The sequence below is a fragment of the Periplaneta americana genome, chromosome 14 (assembly GCF_040183065.1).
Source record: "Periplaneta americana isolate PAMFEO1 chromosome 14, P.americana_PAMFEO1_priV1, whole genome shotgun sequence".
Lineage (NCBI taxonomy): Eukaryota > Metazoa > Arthropoda > Insecta > Blattodea > Blattidae > Periplaneta > Periplaneta americana.
In genome coordinates, this window is record NC_091130.1 from 97,291,986 (window position 1) to 97,311,752 (window position 19,767).

Sequence of the window (19,767 nt, forward strand, 5' to 3'; positions counted from 1 at the left end):
ATGTTCTTAGAAAACATTTGGGGCTAAGAGGGATGAAGGTACAGGAGAATGGAGATAGTTATATAATACAGAACTGGACGCATTGAATTCTTCACCTGACATAATTAGGAACATTAAATCCAGACATTTGAGATGGGCACGTATGGGGTTCCTTAAAAGCTATAAGTAAGTAAGTAAGTAAGTAAGTAAGTAAGTAAGTAAGTAAGTAAGTAAGTAAGTAAGTAAGTAAGTTAGTAAGTAAGTTAGTTAGTAAGTAAGTAAATTTTGACATTTAATTATAGACATTATTCACAGAAAATAAATAATAATCTGACTTCAAGCTTTTTTCTAAAATCCCTTTTTAAGCTTTACCGAAAATTGAGACACTCTGAGGAGACACTTATGCGTAAATATTTAACTTATTTTAGGGTCAGAACATGAATATAAGTTAACCGAATAATTCGATAAGTTGTCCCACGCATGCTTTCCCTTCCATAAATTAAACTGTTCTTCAATAAGCTACCAGATTATTGGGAACGTTTAGGACCACATAAATAAAGTAGGGACCTACGACTCTTTGATTCAAACAAAGGCTTTGTGTTTTTGAAGAAATAAAAATGGAGTGGAGCTTCTTTTCTTAAGAGAGTTGCGTGGTCACTCGCAAGATAATGCCATCAGCAGCATGGGCGGCTGTGTTAATGTGGCGTGACGATACGGCTGCCTCAGTACAGATGTTTCAGTTACACGTTCCTGTTTGTCCTGCTGTTACTCCACGAGCATGGCCCGCGTCCTCTTTCGCCAAAGGCCGTCAGCTGTCTCTGCGACACGCTGTACCAACATAAGAGGCATAACACAATATCCTGCAAGAGTGACTCATCTCTAAATATAATTATTTGTTATAGTAGTCAATAATATCGAGCCCAAACAAACCATCTGGTGCAATGGAAGAAGAATCGAAGAACGTGAAATACGAAAAAAGTAAAAAAGTAACATTAATAATTGTTTTATTAATTAAATATGTACAGGGACGTCATTTTACTTTTACCTCAGTTTTTATTGTACCTGAGTTTTTGAATGTACTTCACGTCCACTCCTATTACTAGTGAACTTCCACCCAAAGCCGCATATGCAGTCAAAGTCGTCATATGGTCACAGTATACAGTACTCAGTGAGTAAGCATAGTTTCTTCCAAAAATGTAGCCGTATTTTCCAGTGAATTAAGTGCATTCATTATTGAATCATATTTTCGCACAGGTACGTATTGTCGATGGAGTACGAAAGTCATTTTTGACGCGTATTTATGCAATTAACTGTTGAATTAGTTACAAAGATTTCACGATTACATACGAGGAAGATTATTTTATTAATAAAAATTATACTGAAAAGCCATGGGCATTATTTGTAGTTTTTTGAAAATAGTCCTACAGGATTCCCTAGATTTGGCACGTACTATTATTCTAATTACTCTTTTTGTAGTAGGAATATACTGTTACTATCTGTGGAATTTCCCCATGTTACTAACAGTTTAGACTCTTTAACACAATATTTTCGAACAAAATTCGCAAATATTCAAATATTTCCAAGAAAAAAAAAAAGAAATAATTGCAATTATTAAAAATCTAAAGTCAAAAAACTCCTCAGGGTATGATGAAATAACAAGCAAAAACATACTAAATGCGAGTTCACGTACTATAGCTGGGCAACTAAGTTGTTTATGTTACTATTCAATGTTCAATGGTAAACAAGAAAAATGGACAACTGTGGTTAAACGAGGTGTTAAACAAGCTGAACATCAGAAGCGAATAGTCGTAAATGGAAAAAATATTAATAAAGACAGCAAACTAAAAACAGTACCCAAAAAAGCATTCCTTTTTGTGACTAGGTTAGATCCTACCACGAGGAGCAACATGCTTACTGATTTTGTAAAAGACATTTTTCCTGAGGTAATATGTGATACACTGGAAAGTAAATATCCTGAATATTACTCATCATTCAAAGTGACTATTAATATGGAAAACTGGATAAGGCGCTGAATCCTGACGTGTGGGCGGCAGGTGTTCTGGTTACCAGCTATTTTTTAAGAAGGCAGAACTTAGAAAAGGACTCAACTTAGATGGTGTACTTAGTAATGTACAGATTCATGAATCCCCAGAATTACAAAATCAGGATACGTGTAAGTTGACTTCAACAAATAAACTAGATAATATTGATTATGTAAATACGTATGTTATAGTGTAGTGGAACATGCAAGGTATCCTAGGAAAAATTGAGGAACTTATTTTAATGAATATCAAATTTAATACAGATATTTTACTATTATGTGAACATTGGCTGAGTCTTGATGAACTAACTAATTTAAAAATCCCTGGATTCTATCTTGCTAGTGCATATTGCAGGGTGTCTGGTAAACGTGGTGGTTCAGCTATATTTATTAAAAATGAAATTCATAGTATTGAACTTAAACATCTAGTCAATCTGTCACTTTCCAAAATATCTGAAATATCAGCTGTATATATTAAGGAAATTAATTGTATATGTATATCACTTTATCGAATACCTGATGAGAAAAATTTTTATGATGTTATTTAAGTTTTAAATAATATTTTGCAAATGTCATTTCACAGAAATAAATCTAATGCCTCAATAGTTATAGGTGCTGATTTTAATGTTACTCTCTTAGTTGAAAGTCAACAAAAATTACAATTTGTCAACTTATTGGTTAGTTATGGACTTAATTACATTGTATTAGATATTAAAAGATCTGGATATACTAATGTAGGGACTTGTATCGATAATATTGTTACATCAATTGATATTAACAAAATTGATTCTTTTGTAGAAAATTATTTGCTTTCTGATCATAATAGTATAGTAATGAAAGTTAATAATTTAAGTTCACAGAAAAGTACACACAATAAAAACACAAAGTCTGTTAAGGTTTATAGACCTATTAATGAATTGGCATCTGCATATTTTTGTTACTTGTTAAGTCAAGTAAATTGGCTATTTTTGTACTCCTTACCTACGATAGATGATAAGTTTCAGTGCTTTATAAATACGTTTTTAACTATTGTTGATATGGCATTTCCTGTCAAAACAATATATCGTCGCTTAAGAAACAATACCGCGTAACTGACATTTTTGGTCAAAACTGTTTTTTTGAACAGATGGTACCTCCACTGTCATCTGCATGCATTGACAAGCGCGGGAATTTGATTGCATGAATGGCCTGCGTACGAAGAAGGGGGTACAATACCGCGTATCTGAAGTCACTAGAAGTCTGTAGGAAATACCGCGTATCTGACAACAGATATTATGTCTACTTCCTGCGCGCTCTCAGTACGGAAGCTGGTTCTCGTTACTGACTTGTGAAATTGTATCAACAGTGTGTAATATTCTGAGAAGATTAAAGAAGTGTTCAGTTTCAAATATTTTAAAAGGTAAATATAACAGAATTATTTCACTAATGTCAATTGAATGTTAGTTGAGCTGAGTTCCCGCAGAATCTTACTGCAAGTTCATTCACTGAAATATAGTATATTTAATATTTTATTATTATATAGGCCTACAGATACAAGAAAAGAAATGGACAATGAATCAGACGACAGTCAGTTTAGCGAGAACGAAATCTTATCTGTGCTATGTTCTGCATTCAAGAAGGGAGAAACTTCTGTGAACATTAACAAAGGTATGGCATAAGAAGTATCACAGTTATTAAACGTTTATGTTTCTTCAGTTACGAAATCATAACAGCAAACTTAATTTAAGTACTTAATATAAATAATCATGAATGGGCTGCTAAAATAATTTGCGCTACATTCAGTGGTGCTGAGCTTGGTTCCTTCCATTTCCTCCGGTAGGAGGAAGATCTAAATTGATGATAATATTTACTACACATGTTTCTAATCCATTTATATCACATTTATAAACACTAGTAATCTCATCTTATTCGTAGGTGTCGTAGGTGTACTGCCTGATAATTCAAATGTAAAAGAAAACCGTCCTTCTGAAAATGGGCTGCTGCAGATCAGGGATTGTCCGTCCAGCGTTACCGGTAAGGTTATGATCGTGTTATGCAGTCTGGTATGATTTAAAGCAACACTATTAAAGTAATACCGCTAGAAATAGGATGGGACAGAAACTGAAGACAATACCATGTCGAAGGATCTACACCAAATTTCGGACGCCTCTTCAAATGTAGACGATCCCGAAGAATTTGTGAGTGCTACTTATTCTACATCTTTACATTCGTCAGAAAAAGATAAAGAGAAGGATCTACAAGCGTTTCATGGAAATTTGACAGAAAAAAAAAGAAGTTCAAAGCCACAAAAGGGTAAGTGGAAGAAAATGAAAAATAGGAAACTTAGAATGGAAGAGGAAGCTTATCTTATATAGCTACAAGAGATCGAAAGATGGCAAAGTGACACATGATACGGAAAGAGATGCAAGGAATTTGGGCCTAGAGTGTAGTTATAAAATGTGCCAAAATTCGAAACTAAGGGGCTGTAATTTAATTTCTAATGAGAGAAGACACATCCTTCAGGCATTCTGGAAAACTATAACTTGGGAACAGAGGACCGTTTATGTATCAAATCTTGTGGATTTCACTCCTACGAAAAGACCTGGCAGTACAAATTCTTAATCGAAAAGAAAGAGAACATTTGTCTACAACGTAAAAGTTGATGAGAAAAAAATTCAGGTTTGCAAAAAGATGTTTCTGTGTACATTGGGAATTAAAGAATGAACTGTGCGATATTGGTTAGCTAATAGTACTGATGGCGTCCCTTCAGTAAAAAAAAAGTCATGTTCTCGTGCAAAAGCACAGAAAAAAAAGAGCATTAGTAGCCTGCCTAAATTACCGTCACATTATTGTATATAGAACCGAATTGTGCCATAGTTTTTATGATAGTATTCCACACTAGTGTTACTCAAGGATTACTTTTTGTGATTTCAGCATAGGCCTATAATTACTTCTTTATTTTGTTTAACGAATATTGTGCCTGAAAAATTATCATCATTATTATATTTTTATATGATTTTCTTTTCATTATTCGCAAGTCAGTCAAGTCCATTGTCAATAATAATAATAATAATAATAATAATAATAATATTATTATTCATTATTTTATTGTAACATTATATTTGTCAGCAACGTTTTAGTAACAATTCTATTTATCTATTCAAATACGTAGTGTGAAAATAAAGTACTTGGCATCAGATTGTTGTTGCTGTTATTATTATTATTATTATTATTATTATTATTATTATTATTATTATTATTATTATTATTATAACAATAAGCATTGAACTGTATCTTCTTTTTCCTTTCCCATAGTTTCAGCATTTGATTGACTAAGAATGCAGCAATCGTTGTCTGGAACGTAATCTAGTGCTGATTCAAGCTACGGCATACCGACCTTGACCCCAAGTCAGATGGTAGGACAACAATTGAGATAACACATTGACATATACAAGAGCACAAATAATATTTCCAGAAGGCAGTTTTAACGCAAAGTAAACGCTTGTCAACATGTATCCTGAAGCTGCTAAAGTTGCCTCACAATACCGCGTAACTAACAAAATGTGGTCAACGGCAGAGTTCCAATACCGCGTAAGTGACATGGCCAAATGTCTACGGCCATGATCATCCATTTTGACTTAGTTACAAAATAGTTATGCTATTTCATAGCCATACACCACTTTTCAAGACTATTGCGTTATTTTTATGGTTTTTATTCGGTTTTTTCCTTCTCCTGTAAAATTTACATTTTGTCAGTTACGCGGTATTGGTTCTTAAGCGACGATATACTACCAATGATGATAATATTACTATAACTAAACTGAAATGGTATGGCAATGATTTAATGAAGCTCAAAGAAAAGTATATAATTTTCTATGATCAATTCAAACGTACTGGGCATCAATTATTCAGAAATAAATACTATGAACTTAAGAGATTATACAAGAGAGAAATAAATGTCGCTAAATTGAGGTATAATTCTACTAGAATCACTTCCTCTAATAATAAAAGTAGATCAATCTGGTATATAGTAAAAGAATTAACAAACAATAATGATAAATGTAATTATACTGATACTAAACTTACGTCAAGTCGTTTTAATTCTTCTTTTGCGGACAAATTAACTGAGATTGTCAATGGTATTCCACAAGCCAAGAATAATGTTGAAGATTATTTGTGCCAGGCATTTGGTAATAATAACTGGACTCATTCTGAGTTCAGTCTTAGGATGACTACTGTTGAGGAAGTATATACTACTATCCTTCAATTAAGCAATAGTAACTCTTATGATATATATGTTTTGAATTCCTCAATAATTAAATTACCTGCATTAAATATTGCAGAAATTCTAACTAATTTTTAACTCTTGTATAGATGTTGGGACTTTCCCTGAGTGTCTCAAATATGTTAAAGTTATGCCAATATATAAAAAAGGATCTAGATCTGATTATAATAATTATCGCCCAATATCTATTATACCTGTCATATCTAAGGTTTTTGAAGTAATTATTAATAAGCAATTGTTAGGTTTCTTTGAAAATAATAATTTGTTTTCCCAATGTCAGTATGGTTTTAGGGCTCGTAAGGGAACTTGTGATGCTGTTGTGAATTTTGTTAAACTATGCATTGAAAACATTGATGGTAAAATGCATGTTTTAAGTCGATTTTATGACATGTCAAAAGCATTTGACAGTATCTCTCATGAAATACTTTTAATGAAATTGAAGTTTTATGGTTTTAATGAATTAGCTTTAAAATTTTTTAAGAATTATTTAAACAATAGGCAACAGACGGTACATTTTAATAACAGTTTTTCTCAATACACAACTACTAATACTGGTGTACCGCAGGGTTCTATTTTAGGACCGATTTTATTCATTATTTATGTAAATGACTTACCCTATATAATTGATGGCAAATACATAAAGTCATATTTATATGCGGATGATCTTGCTGTAACAATTAGTGAATATGATAGATTGAAAATTATTGATGATCTTGATGCAATCAACCGAAAAGTAGAAGATTGGTGTTCAGCTAATTCTCTTTGCTTAAACAAAGAGAAGATACAGAACTTAGAGTTTTCCTTAAACAATAGAATCAATTGTAAAGAATCCGTCAAATTTTTAGGAGTGCATATACAATCTACACTTAAATGGGACTGTCATATTGACATACTATCTAAGAAACTCAACAAAGGTATTTTTATGTTAAGGAAATTAAAAACACATGTTAGTGTTGAAGTGCTAAAATCCGTATACTATGCTTATATCCATAGCCATCTGACGTATGGAATAATAGTTTGGGGTAATGACCCTAAAATAATAAAGTTATTGAAACTACAAAAGAGGGCAGTAAGAATAATTTGTAATGTTGATAACCGTACACATTGTAAACCTTTATTTCGGAGACTTGAAATTTTAACTGTACCGTCTTTGTATATTTTAAGTTGTTTAATGTATGTACAAACAAATATTAATAATTTTACTACAAATAGCTCAGTACATAGCTATTCTACAAGGCATAAAAATGATTTAAGAAAAGGACAATGTAACTACACTACTACTAATAGCAGCTTTGTAGAGATTTGTAAGAAGTTATATAATGTTTTACCCGACAATATTAGACATTTAAGCTTGAGGCTTTTTAAGAAAGAAATTAAAAATAAATTAATAGACTTGTCATTATATAATATTGATGAGTATTTTAACTCTATAGAGCTGTATGACTTTTAGGGAGAATTGTCCATATGATATTATATAATGTAATTATTTCATTGTATGTAACTTATGAACTTATTGCTTACTTGTAAATCATGACATTTTCCTATGCTGTATTGTACAGTCTTTGGAATGAAATGTTTAAAATAAAATAAAATAAAATATACCCCGACAGAGTAAAATATTCAGTGGTTATTCCTATCTTCAAAAAGGAATAAACAACATCTCCAGAAAATTACAGACCCATGTCACTTCTACCAGTCTTATCCAAAATCTTTGAAAAAGTAATGTATAAAAGATTATATCATCTAGAAAAATACAGCATTTTATTCCCAGAACAGTTTGGATTTAAGAAAAAAAAAACACGGAAAAGGCAAAATTTAGTTTAACTGACAAAATTTTAGAGGCAGTTAATAAAAAAATTACAAGTTGGAGGTATTTTCTGTGGTTTATCCAAATCATTTGACTGTATAAATCATAAATGCTTCTAGGAAAATGAAATTATTATGAAATTAAAGGCGTTGCACACCAATGGGTTCACTCATATCTCATAGGTAGGAAACAGCTCGACATGGGGAACTATGAATAATGGAATTCCTCAAGGATCAATATTAAGTCTCCTACTTTTTCTAGTATTCATAAATAATGTTGTCCCCCTTATAAAATATGTAGGTCAGGCCATATTATTTGCAGATGACACAAGTATAGTAATTACAGCCAATAACTCGAACACATTACAATATTCAACAGAGGAAATTCTCCTCAAGTTATGTAATTGATTTGTATCAAATTGTAACAAAACTAACATCATTCAATTTAAATCCTGTAAAAATTCAACTTCGCAAATTTCTACCACAATAATTAACAACAGGTCCCCAATGGAAACAACAACAACAAAATTTCTTGGCTACAAATCGATAACGTGTTAAATTGGAAAAATGATATTAAAGAAATTACCCCCAAATTAAATTCAGCATGTTTTGCTATTAGATCTATGCAAAAGATAGAACATATTAATACCTTAAAACAATATACTTTGCACACTTCCACTCCGTAATGAGTTTTGGAATAAATCTTATACATCTTAATAAAACTGCACTAGATGTAAGATACGTAACTTAACTCGGTAACTATCACAATGTTCACCTAAGAAGAAACTTCACTACTATTATTGAAACGAGACTGTGTCCCTGCCGTCATGTATTCTAACCCGCGTAATGTTGATGCTGATATCTTGTCTACAAAGGGATTGTTCCATCTTTAATGATGACGAAATGAAGAAATGTTGACGGAATGATGCAGATGCCTAATTTGGGGAAACGGAAGAACCCCGAGAAATACCTTGTCCGTCACAAATGCCACCATAATTTTTCAATAATAAATCTCAGGCCCGATCTGGACTGGAACCCGAACCACCTGCGTGACGGATTGAAGGTTTGATCACTCAGCACCTCAGGGGACGCACTTCACCGTTACTGATGGCATATCAGTCACAGCGTACTACGCACTATTAAGAATGCTTGAATGAGATGCTTGAGGCTTTCTCGGAGTTCCATATGGAATAATTCTACATAATGTCCAGAATTAGTAATTTTTAAAAAGTTAATGATCATTCTGGGTCTTCACATGGCCGAACAGGTAAAACGAAGCTTCGTCAGTGAATATATATATATATATATATATATATATATTGCATCAACTATTCCGCCTGGATTGATTCTAACATTTAACGACAAAATCTTGTGGTCGCTACTTTATCGCATGCATTCAAATCATCAGCTACCGAAACCTTATAGCGATGATATTTAAATTTCAAAACTCTAAGTACAAACGTTGCGGTATGTTCAGTTCTTATGCTAGGCGTTTGGTATATTTCTTGGAATCAACTCCATATTTGCACACATATCTTCTAGTGCAGTGGTTCCAAAATTTTCGAAATTGCGATCCACTTTTGGGCGAGACTTCTCTATCGGACATCTACTATCGAACTGGTAGAGTTTTTAACCCAATTAAAAAAACAGAAATCATTCTAAAATCGAAAACAATGTTAATGTTACTCAAAATTAGTGGATACGACCCAGAGAAAAACTAATGTGCAACAATGACTGACACGAAATATTACATGAACTTTATTTGTAGTAGCCTAATTTGCTGATATTTTCCAATATTAACACTCTGAATAGTACTTTTTAGAAGGCCAGTATGTTAATATAATAACTACCAAAGATAAAATCAAACAAGGAAACTTGATTTCTGGTCGACATTACTTAACAAAAAAGGAATTTGATGCATTCCAGTGCTTGAAAGAAAAATTTAGCTACATACAATACGATACATACTGATTTATTTTGCGAACACACAGTTAAGGTTGCACAATTCAAGAAACAGTTTTTTGTATATTTTCTGGCAGACGCTCAAAACAATGCAAGAGTCACAGATGGACACTAAATATATTTTTAGAGAGTTATGTTCAAATGGCTTAACTAAAACGAATGGAAGAAAAATTCATTTAAATATAATTCAATGTTGAAATTTAAGCTTTTCTGCAGAATGTAGACCAGTTGTGGATCAAACGAATGCATGAATACCTGGAACTTGCAAAAGAAGCTTTTAATTTTTTTATAGACTTATATATTTATGCAAAATAAGCTTCTTGTTTATGATTGCAAAGAAAACATAGACGATGGATAAGAATTTAAATTGGAACATTCAAGTTGCATAAACTTGAAAAAAAATTATTGTCACTAATCCACTTGTTTAGGCGATTGAAGAACTTTCTACCCTTTTCTTTGAAAAGGATTTTAGTGCAAACACTCGTGATGCCCCACTTCGATTACTGTGTTATTCTCTTTACTGACCTAAGCGTTACATTGGCGCAGAGACAGCAACATGTTCATAATATGTGCGTCCGTTTCGTCTGCAATATTCGCCGGGCTGATCTCGTAACACTATCCCTCGAAATGTTGTCCTGACTCCGACTAGAAGATCGTAGAAAAATTCACTGTCTTTCCGTCATATATTGCATTTCTCCACTCCTGTCTATTTTGCGTCTCGTTTTCAAAATTTATCCTCCTACCATAATCTAGACACACGATCACAACACTCAATATTATCCATTCCTTCCCACCGAACATCCTTACACTCATTTTATTTCACTGTGGCTGTTCCTCGACTTTGGAATTCCCTACCGAATAATGTGAGAGACTGTCACACATAAAACCAATTTAAGAATAGACTAAGGAAATATTTTCAAAGAATATTCGTTAACAATAATAGTTATTTCGAGTTTCTAAATATTTAATAGTAATTATTACAGGATAAATATTTAAATTATCTAATTAGTTTTGCTATTATTATTATTATTATTATTATTATTGCCATTATTATTATTATTATTATTATTATTATTATCTTTTATCAATATTTATTATTGTCTCACTAACATTGCTCTTCTAACTTTTACTATTTACTTTTACTTTCATTAATCACTTTCATATTATTTTATGATCTACATAATATTAATATAGGTAATCACTATTATTATGATTATTATTATTATTATAGTTATTATTAATATTGCTATTATTATTACCATCTTTTATCAATATTTATTATTGTCTCACTAACATTACTCTTCTAACTTTTACTATTTACTTTTACTTTCATTATTCAATATCATGTTATTTTATGATCTACATAATATTAATATAGACTACTCACTATTATTATTATTATTATTATTATTATTATTATTATTATTATTATGATTATTATTATTATTATTATTTTATATTTATAATTGAAGGTAGATACTGTAATTTACTGTAAATTGGTTCAAGAATTCATTTATTTTTTACCCATGAACACTTAAAATGAATAATTATCATATTATTTGTTTAAAAAGAGTTGAGTGATATAAGTATTCAGTATGGAGGCGTTGCTCTTAGCAAGGGCATATAGATAAAAGATGTGACTCAAAGTATCCTGTCTTGGATTATATATATATATATATATATATATATATATATATATATATATATATAAGAAATTTACAATATTGTTACTTAGATGGCATTAGTTTTCTGCTCCAATTTTTCTGTTTAGAATTTCAGGAAAATCATAATTGTTTCTTGGCTTTTAAAATTGATTGGAATAACGTTTTTGTATAGAAAAATTCGCTTCGTTATTTTTATCTCATTCTACTTTCTTTTCTTTCCTTTGCAAGCTTTCAATCAACATAAATATCCCGAATTTCAATGTTACATCAATTTCTATCTATTTTTATGTCAAACATACACAGAGAGTCAAACCTTAGTTACCAGCATTCTTACCATTCTGGGGTTTCACTTAATCTTAATGCTTTAAGCCCGGCAAAGGACATAATGCTTGGGCTTTTCTTCTTAGTTTCAACCCCAGATCACATATAGATTGCTCATTCCTATGTTAAAATCGGTTGCAATTTGAAGATAACAACCGCCAGAATCGCTACCCGTCCGCCGTAAACGAACACGAGATGGCAGTACAGTCGCTAATGCAATTCAAATGGAAGTTATGACGTGACTCCTTATGTAACAACTAGATGGCATCATAGTAAACCTGACAAAAGTTGTTACCGTCAAAGCCTATAACGCAGAGCAATCTGGGTATATATGATCTAGGGTTTCAACTAAGCCGGTTACAATAGTCTGATGTCACTTCACCATTTCAATCTCACTTAGTTGTCTGAATTTTACAGAGTAATGTAATATATTTTAACTATGGCTCATTGAAACGTATCTACTGAAGTATAATTCGTATGACTTGTACTTACACAAGATTAGGTCCTTCTCAAGAGGCTACACAACATTGAAACAGTTTGTTGAATTATTTAATATTGAAATGGCGAGAACAAGAAATGTTGTTCAAAGCTTCTCTAGCTGAACAAACACTGATGATTTACAAAATAAAACAAAAACCATCTGATTAACATACACTTATTGTGTTCAGAAAGAGGCGCACTAGCTTCTTGACTAAGAAAACAAGCGCTTAACGCGTTTGTGGTTTTAGTGATGGAGCTCTGGCCCCCCACTGAGGCTTGGGTTGATTCCCCGGTCGATGTGGGTGGAATCTGGGGTGAACACAAAAGCTGTTGTAAAGGATTTTTCTAGGGGAACTGCAATATTCCTATTTCATTTTACCAATTATCTCCACTTCTCTTTCATTTTACCAATTATCTCCACTTCTCTTTCATTTTATCTATCATCAGTAGCTCAATACAAAATATTTTCTGAGGTAGTACAGATTTCCGATGCTGATCTATGTTCTATAGATTCTCGATTGTGGACCCTTCAGTAGAATGGGACTTTTCCTGCAGGGCTCAGAAAGAATGACGTCAGATTCAAGAATTCCACCCGAGCCATCTGTCAGACTTAGACAATCATCACATATACGAGAGTGTACAATGGACCTAAACGGCCTAAGTGCAAGGATACATCCCGGATCTATCCCTCATTAAGTCAATATATGAAGGTTACGCTTGCAGTAAATGTCGAACTTGTGCTATAAGAATTTGGCGATCAACAAAACAGGCAGAATTTAACTTCCATTTCGAAATTTTTCAATTCTTCTTTTCAGTCTACAGCATAACACACGCTACAGAAGTAATTCCAACATATCTGGTTATTTTTAACACTGTAGTGTAAATTATAATCCGAACAGATTATCGTTCATTGAAAAATTATTCTTACTGTTATTTCATTACAGTCCCTGTAGCAGGAATTAAGGAATTTCAATATAAAATTTGGTTCCCTTTACAGGCTTCGGAAAATATATACGCACTCTCTTTCCAAAATTCACTTCTGCAAAGACTCTCTTTTGCAATCATCCCTCAAAATTATACCCCGGATATACTCTATGCCCCTACTACACAACCTAAATACGCCGTCAGCAGGAAACGTAGCCGAAGTTGATAATGAGGGTCCAAATCGGTATGCCAATAGTCACGTGAAATATTATGGGAGCTCAGCAACTGGCTGGAAATTGAAACACATCTTCCTTACCCTCTCTATGGAAATGGCGCGGTCAGTGTAATGCGTTGCACTAGTTCTCCTGCCCTCATGAATAAGATTTCCTCAGACCCCTGCAACTGCTCTTTACTTTATCAGGTCACTTAATCATCTGTGTAATAATAACTTTGAGATTGTATGTATGTATTCATAGTGTTCTGCTCAAGGGAAGGTCTTTCACTGCAAATCCAGTATTCTCCAGTCTTTCCTATGTATGTACAGGCTGTGTAGTAGGTTATTTTACGACGCTTTAACAACATCTTAGGTTATTTAGCGTCAGAATGAGATGAATGTGATAATGGCGGTGAAATGAGTCTGGGGTCCAGCACCGATAGTTACCCAGCATTTGCTCATATTGGGTTCAGGAAAAACCCCGGAATAAACCTCAATCAGATGACTTGTCCCGACTGGGAATCGAACCTGGGCCACCTGGTTTCGCAGCCAGACGCGATAACCGTTACTCCACCTATGTATGTATGTATGTATTTTTTTTTTTTAATATTAGTTGAACGGCATGTCCCATTACAATAAAGGTAATACTACATGCCTTGCTACCTGTATGTTTACAATATAACACATTATGTCTCGTTTCTGTCACTCTCTAAGCGTATGTAGGTCTGTTATTCTGTTGTGAAAATTTGAGTCTTTCATTATATCTATTGCCTACTCTTATCTATCCTAGATTAAATTATCCTACGTTTACTCGTCTAAATTTATAACATTGACATAGTTTGTGAATGTATGCGCATGTTCTTGCATTATTTTAAGCTTTGTGAAAGTCCACTTGCCAGTTTTCCTTAACATTTCCCGCTGGAACGCTAGTCTTTCTTTGTCCAATTTCGGGCACTCGAAAAGGAGGTGGTCGACGGTCTGTTCCTCTGCTCCACACGTACACGACGGGTTGTCCCTCAGCTTGAATCTGTATAAGTAAGCACCGGTTTTTCCATGTCCAGATGTATGTATGTATGTATGTATGTATGTATGTATGTATGTATGTATGTATGTATGTATGTATGTATGTATGTATGTATGTACAGCTCATGCATTTTGTCAAGAAACTCGAGATGCGCAGTAGGGGAACAACGTTTCTGTCGAGGGGTAGGAGTAGAAGGGAAGGTCGGGCGTGTGTCTACCGAATTCAAGGCAAAGGCTAACCCATTGCCCTATAATTCGTAAGTAGGTTCATCCGATCTCGTGCGCAACTCTCTAGGAAGAGTGGACATAATGCATGAGCTATATGCATGTATGTATGAATACATGTTTATACACACGTACCTAAAGATGTCTGCATGGAATTATATATATATATATATATATATATATATATATATATATATATATATATGTGTGTGTGTGTGTGTGTGTGTGTGTGTGTGTCTTTTTTTGTCTCTATAATTACATATTGCAATATAGCTATTGCAAATAACAAATTTGAGCTTATTTTATGATTCGGAAATTAAAAGTATATTCCCTTCTTCATTTTAGCTGTTGAATATGAAAGTAATCTTAAAAATGCTGGATTGGTTATCGTTTATGAGTAATCGAAGAAAATATTGGGTACATTATTAATGTATTTTACACGGTCTAAAAAACATAACATCTCTGTATTTCAAACGGCGCCTCTTTGTCTGTCGCTTATATTCAAGTTCTAGAACATCCCTTGCAATGGTCCATCAATAATCAGCAAGCATAGAAATGTCCCATCAGTCCTGGTATCGTCTCTCCGTTGTGGAAATTACTTGGTGAAAACGCTCTTCATGTTAGTCACTCACTGCACCAAAATTGTCAGGGAATAAGTGTAAATGAGAGTGTAACATATTATGTATTTTGAGTGACATACTGCATCCCATTATTTGGTAGGATGATATTGGACGTTCCATTAATTCTTTATACTTTTCAACCCCCACGTTTCCCAGAAATTGTCCCACCATACATCGGAAAGCATCCAATGGTATCTGTTCATTAACATTTAACAATTTTACAAAATGGTGGTCATTTAGGAGTTTACTGATCTGAGGGCGAATAAAAATACCCTCCTTGATTTTTTTTTTCCAGTGATTCGTGGAAATTTACACAGAAAATATTTGAATGCATCTCCGTTTTGGCTTATAATTTTAACAAATTTCTTCAATAATGTAACAAAAACTGACAGCAACTTTTTACACATTTACGCACCATATTTAAGAAAAGCAAATAAAGATATCGGTCACAGAAAACCACATCAAGGGTACAGAGAAAGAACAATTTTCTTAAGGGTGATGTCATCATCTAATTCAGTATATTACTGCAAAATTTATTGTTGCTCCTAATGAAAATGTAGGAAAGGGTGATTGTATCCGTAGTGATAATTCTCCTTTATCAGTTTTGATAATAAAAACACATATTTTGCAGTAATATACTGACTTAGATGATGTCGTTACCCTTATGAGAATTGTGACTCTGTTCGTTCTTTCTCTGTACCCTTCACACAGGATATCATCACGACAGAGTGTGCAGAATTAAACAAAATATAAGAGATACAGTAAAGAAAACACATTTACACTAACAAGATCTTCAATAGAAACTACCTAGTGTTGTTTCAAGCTCGCTTTGTCAGTGGTAAGTCAAGCTGGAAGTTTTAAAATGAATCCCTTCTCATTCAGGGATGGTAAAACTAGTGCGTACCTTGATTTAGTGTAATATTAACTATAAAGGACAAAGCAGATCCGGTCTTATAGTATTTCGCCAAAACTAAAACCAATTGAAAAGAAATAATGTCACATTCGTGATCAGCTACCTAAATGTAATAAGAATTTATTACTTTAATCTCCGAAGAATTTTCAGTGTTGACCAGTGTAATTTGAGTATATGGCATACGTGGTATTTAATAGATAACGAGAACAAATTTTTTCATAATTTGAAAAATAAATAAAACGAGATACTATTTTATATCAGAGTAAAGTGGGCCTCATCTATCCGCAATAGATAGGCTAGATAGACAGATGGATTTATTAAGCAATATTATACATACTGATGTACTATATTATCAGAATTTTTCTTAAATCCAATGCACTGGTCTTCTGACCGTACGTCCTTTGTACCTAAAAAAAGTCCTACTTTGTAGGTTTCACCCCCCCTCACCTGTGATTAGATCCAACCACTCTCTAAAAGAACACACAGATTAAAATTAAAATGGCACAAACAAAACACATTATATAATATATCGTAACCTAAAACAGATATAAAAGTGTATAATTGAGTAAATACCATTATCTTTCGTCAGTTCTCATCACAAACTTCAACAGCTGAAGTTCTAATCTGTCTCGCCTTCGAGAGGAACAATCCAGTCTTTTGTTCGTATTCTCTTTTCCCCATGAGATTAAGACATGCAAGCGAACTCCTATTCTGACTTAGCATCGAGGGTGGTAGATATTTTCTCCGGGTATGTTACAATTCGACACAGTGCAATAAAATATGTCTCCAGGAGTCCTTTTCCCCGCACAGTGGACAAAGACGCTCTTCTTCTTTGACAACTTTATAACCCTTCCATGCCCCCAATCTTAGCCACGCTATGCCTGCTCCACTATCTTTGTTACAAGAATTTATGTAGTCATATCTCCCCCAGTTAAACGTGAGATCTGGTTGTAAATGTAGTGAGGATTTTTGCGAACATTGGAGCTCAATCTCTTGCCTCTCGATATCAATTAATCGCATCTTCACATTACACCATACATTTCTTATATTATTATTACCTTTATCCACATCCCTCCAATTCCTATATGAAGCAGTCCTCTCTGCAGTTTATAAACCCATCCTTTGTCCCAACCCTCCCTTTTTTGAACTTTGTAGCAAATCGACGGTAAAAGAAACTGATCCCAAAATATAATTTTAACCAGTATTTTACCATCCTAACTTTCATCTATTTTATCTAACCAGTGGCATAAAAAGAGACAGAATTTAGTTTAATTAAATATTATTGTGCTGTAAAGAAAATTTCCAATAATATATCTCAAAGTCAGTCCTACAGCGTCCGTCTGAGGTGCTGATTATATTGTTTGGCTAAATTATCTAGACTCACCAAGAATGCCGAGTCGGTAGTTGATGGTGACCACAACAACACCTCCATAACTGGCCAGTACGCTGCCGTCATACGGGTTCCCTGAATTCCACTCGTATGACTCCCCGTGTACGTACACCAGAACCGGATAGCGGCTCAACCCTCCGCTCTCTCGAGTTCCTGCTGTGGACATACAAACATTGCATTTATTCCAAAATATATTATCCTGAATGGGTGCAGTCTTTTATTAACAATTATTGTAAAACTTTAATTTTAAAAATGTTACTATATTCATGAAGGCGAAGAACAAAGCCAAAAGACACTAAAGAAGAAAAGAAGGGCAAAGTGGAACTGGGTGAGAAAAAAAGAAGACGAATACGAAGAGAAAGAACAAATGTAATGAAAGCAGGAGAAGAAGCAGAAGAAAACTGAAATAAGAATGAGATACAAGAAGTAAAGAATGATCATGTGAAGAAATGGATAGAATGTTAAAAGAATTCGAGACAAAATAGACATGAAGAATTAGAATTAGAAAACTTAAAGAATTCGTGTCAAGAAAGTGAGACGTGTTTTCTTATTACATTATTACGTGTTGCACAATATTTCGTGGCCTTGGTTTGACAAGGTTCTAACTAACAAAATTGGAAAGTTTTGTATATACAAATTATATATAATGCTACCTGAGACCGGTGTTTCCAATATAAAACATAACAGTTAGCCATCAGCGACGATTTTGTATTTTTCAATAAAATAAATTACGACAATGAACAAAAAGTTTTCTAACTCGCGCCATGTTGACCTTTCACCACTACCAACCGTTAAAATTTACCACACGAAGCAAAATTGTCTTTTCTAGTAGCTCTTTTATTTCGACGGACCGGCGGTACGAAATTTTTGGGGACAAACTTTACGTTAAAGTTGTGTCCTTTTAGAATTAAACAAACGACAATTCCTGTCTTTCATAAGTATTTTAACTATTTATTTTTATAAACTTGGCCGGAGAAATAAAATACAATCCAAATATTCCAAGAGAAACTTAGTCAAACAGAGTAAAACGTAGTTTGGGACAAGGGGATCGTAGTTACATTTGAGCGTTTGATTTATTTTTTAATTGTAAATTTTAAAATTAATCCTTTTATGCTTTGTTTCTAAATAAAAATGTCAGAGTTAGTTAATTAAACGCAAAAGTATTCAGTTAACGTTTTGAAGAAACTCCTTAAATCAGCCGGGACATATATTTACTCTTTTCAAAATATTCATTCGGGTACGCATTGTATAACTTCACCTAACACAATCAGGGACATTAAATCCAGACTTTGAGATGGGCAGGGTATGTAACATATATTGGTGAATCTAGAAATGTGTAGTATAGAGTATAAGTTGGAAGACCTGAAGGAAAAAGATCTTTGGGGAGGACGAGACGTAGTTGGAAATATAACAGAAAATGGAATTTGACGGAGGCTCAGGATAGACATCGCTGGCGGCTTATGTGAGGGCGGCAACGAATCTCCGGTTTCTCTAAAAATGTGAGGGCGGCAATGAATCTCCGGGTTCTCTAAAAGCCATTTTGTAAGTAAGTAAGGGGTACGGATAAATATTATAAATGAAAAAGTTGTCACATATACATGTAAATGGCTCATTTTCGCAATAATTACATATTTGATGCCCTCATGCTAAAATAAGAAAAACTGACATATGTTGTTTCTTAAATTATAAAATTAAATTTCTCTTAAATTTTGACACACAAGTACTTGACTTTAAATAAACTTTAAGTAACTGTATTTTCCGTTTTCCATATTATTATAAGATCAGTTTTATAAAGTTGTCACTCAGGACACAGAAATGCAGTTTCCTCTTTATCATTTTTCTTGTGTTTTTCAAATATTTATAATAGAATATCTAACTATTTTATTTTTTATTTTTATTGTATTCTTTAATATTTATTCTTATCCTGTAGAAAATATTTAA

The 19,767-nt window shown here is 33.2% G+C and overlaps 1 protein-coding gene across 1 annotated transcript in view; it reads right to left on the reverse strand.

Annotated features, from left to right (window-relative positions):
• Nlg3 (Neuroligin 3) overlaps positions 1 to 17,992 on the reverse strand; it is a 457,758-nt gene extending 439,766 nt beyond the window's left edge. Inside the window, exon 1 of the mRNA XM_069844699.1 lies at positions 17,821 to 17,992. Within this exon, the coding sequence (XP_069700800.1) occupies positions 17,821 to 17,992 (172 nt within the window). The remainder of the gene's footprint in view (positions 1 to 17,820) is intronic.
• Positions 17,993 to 19,767: the final 1,775 nt, after the last annotated feature.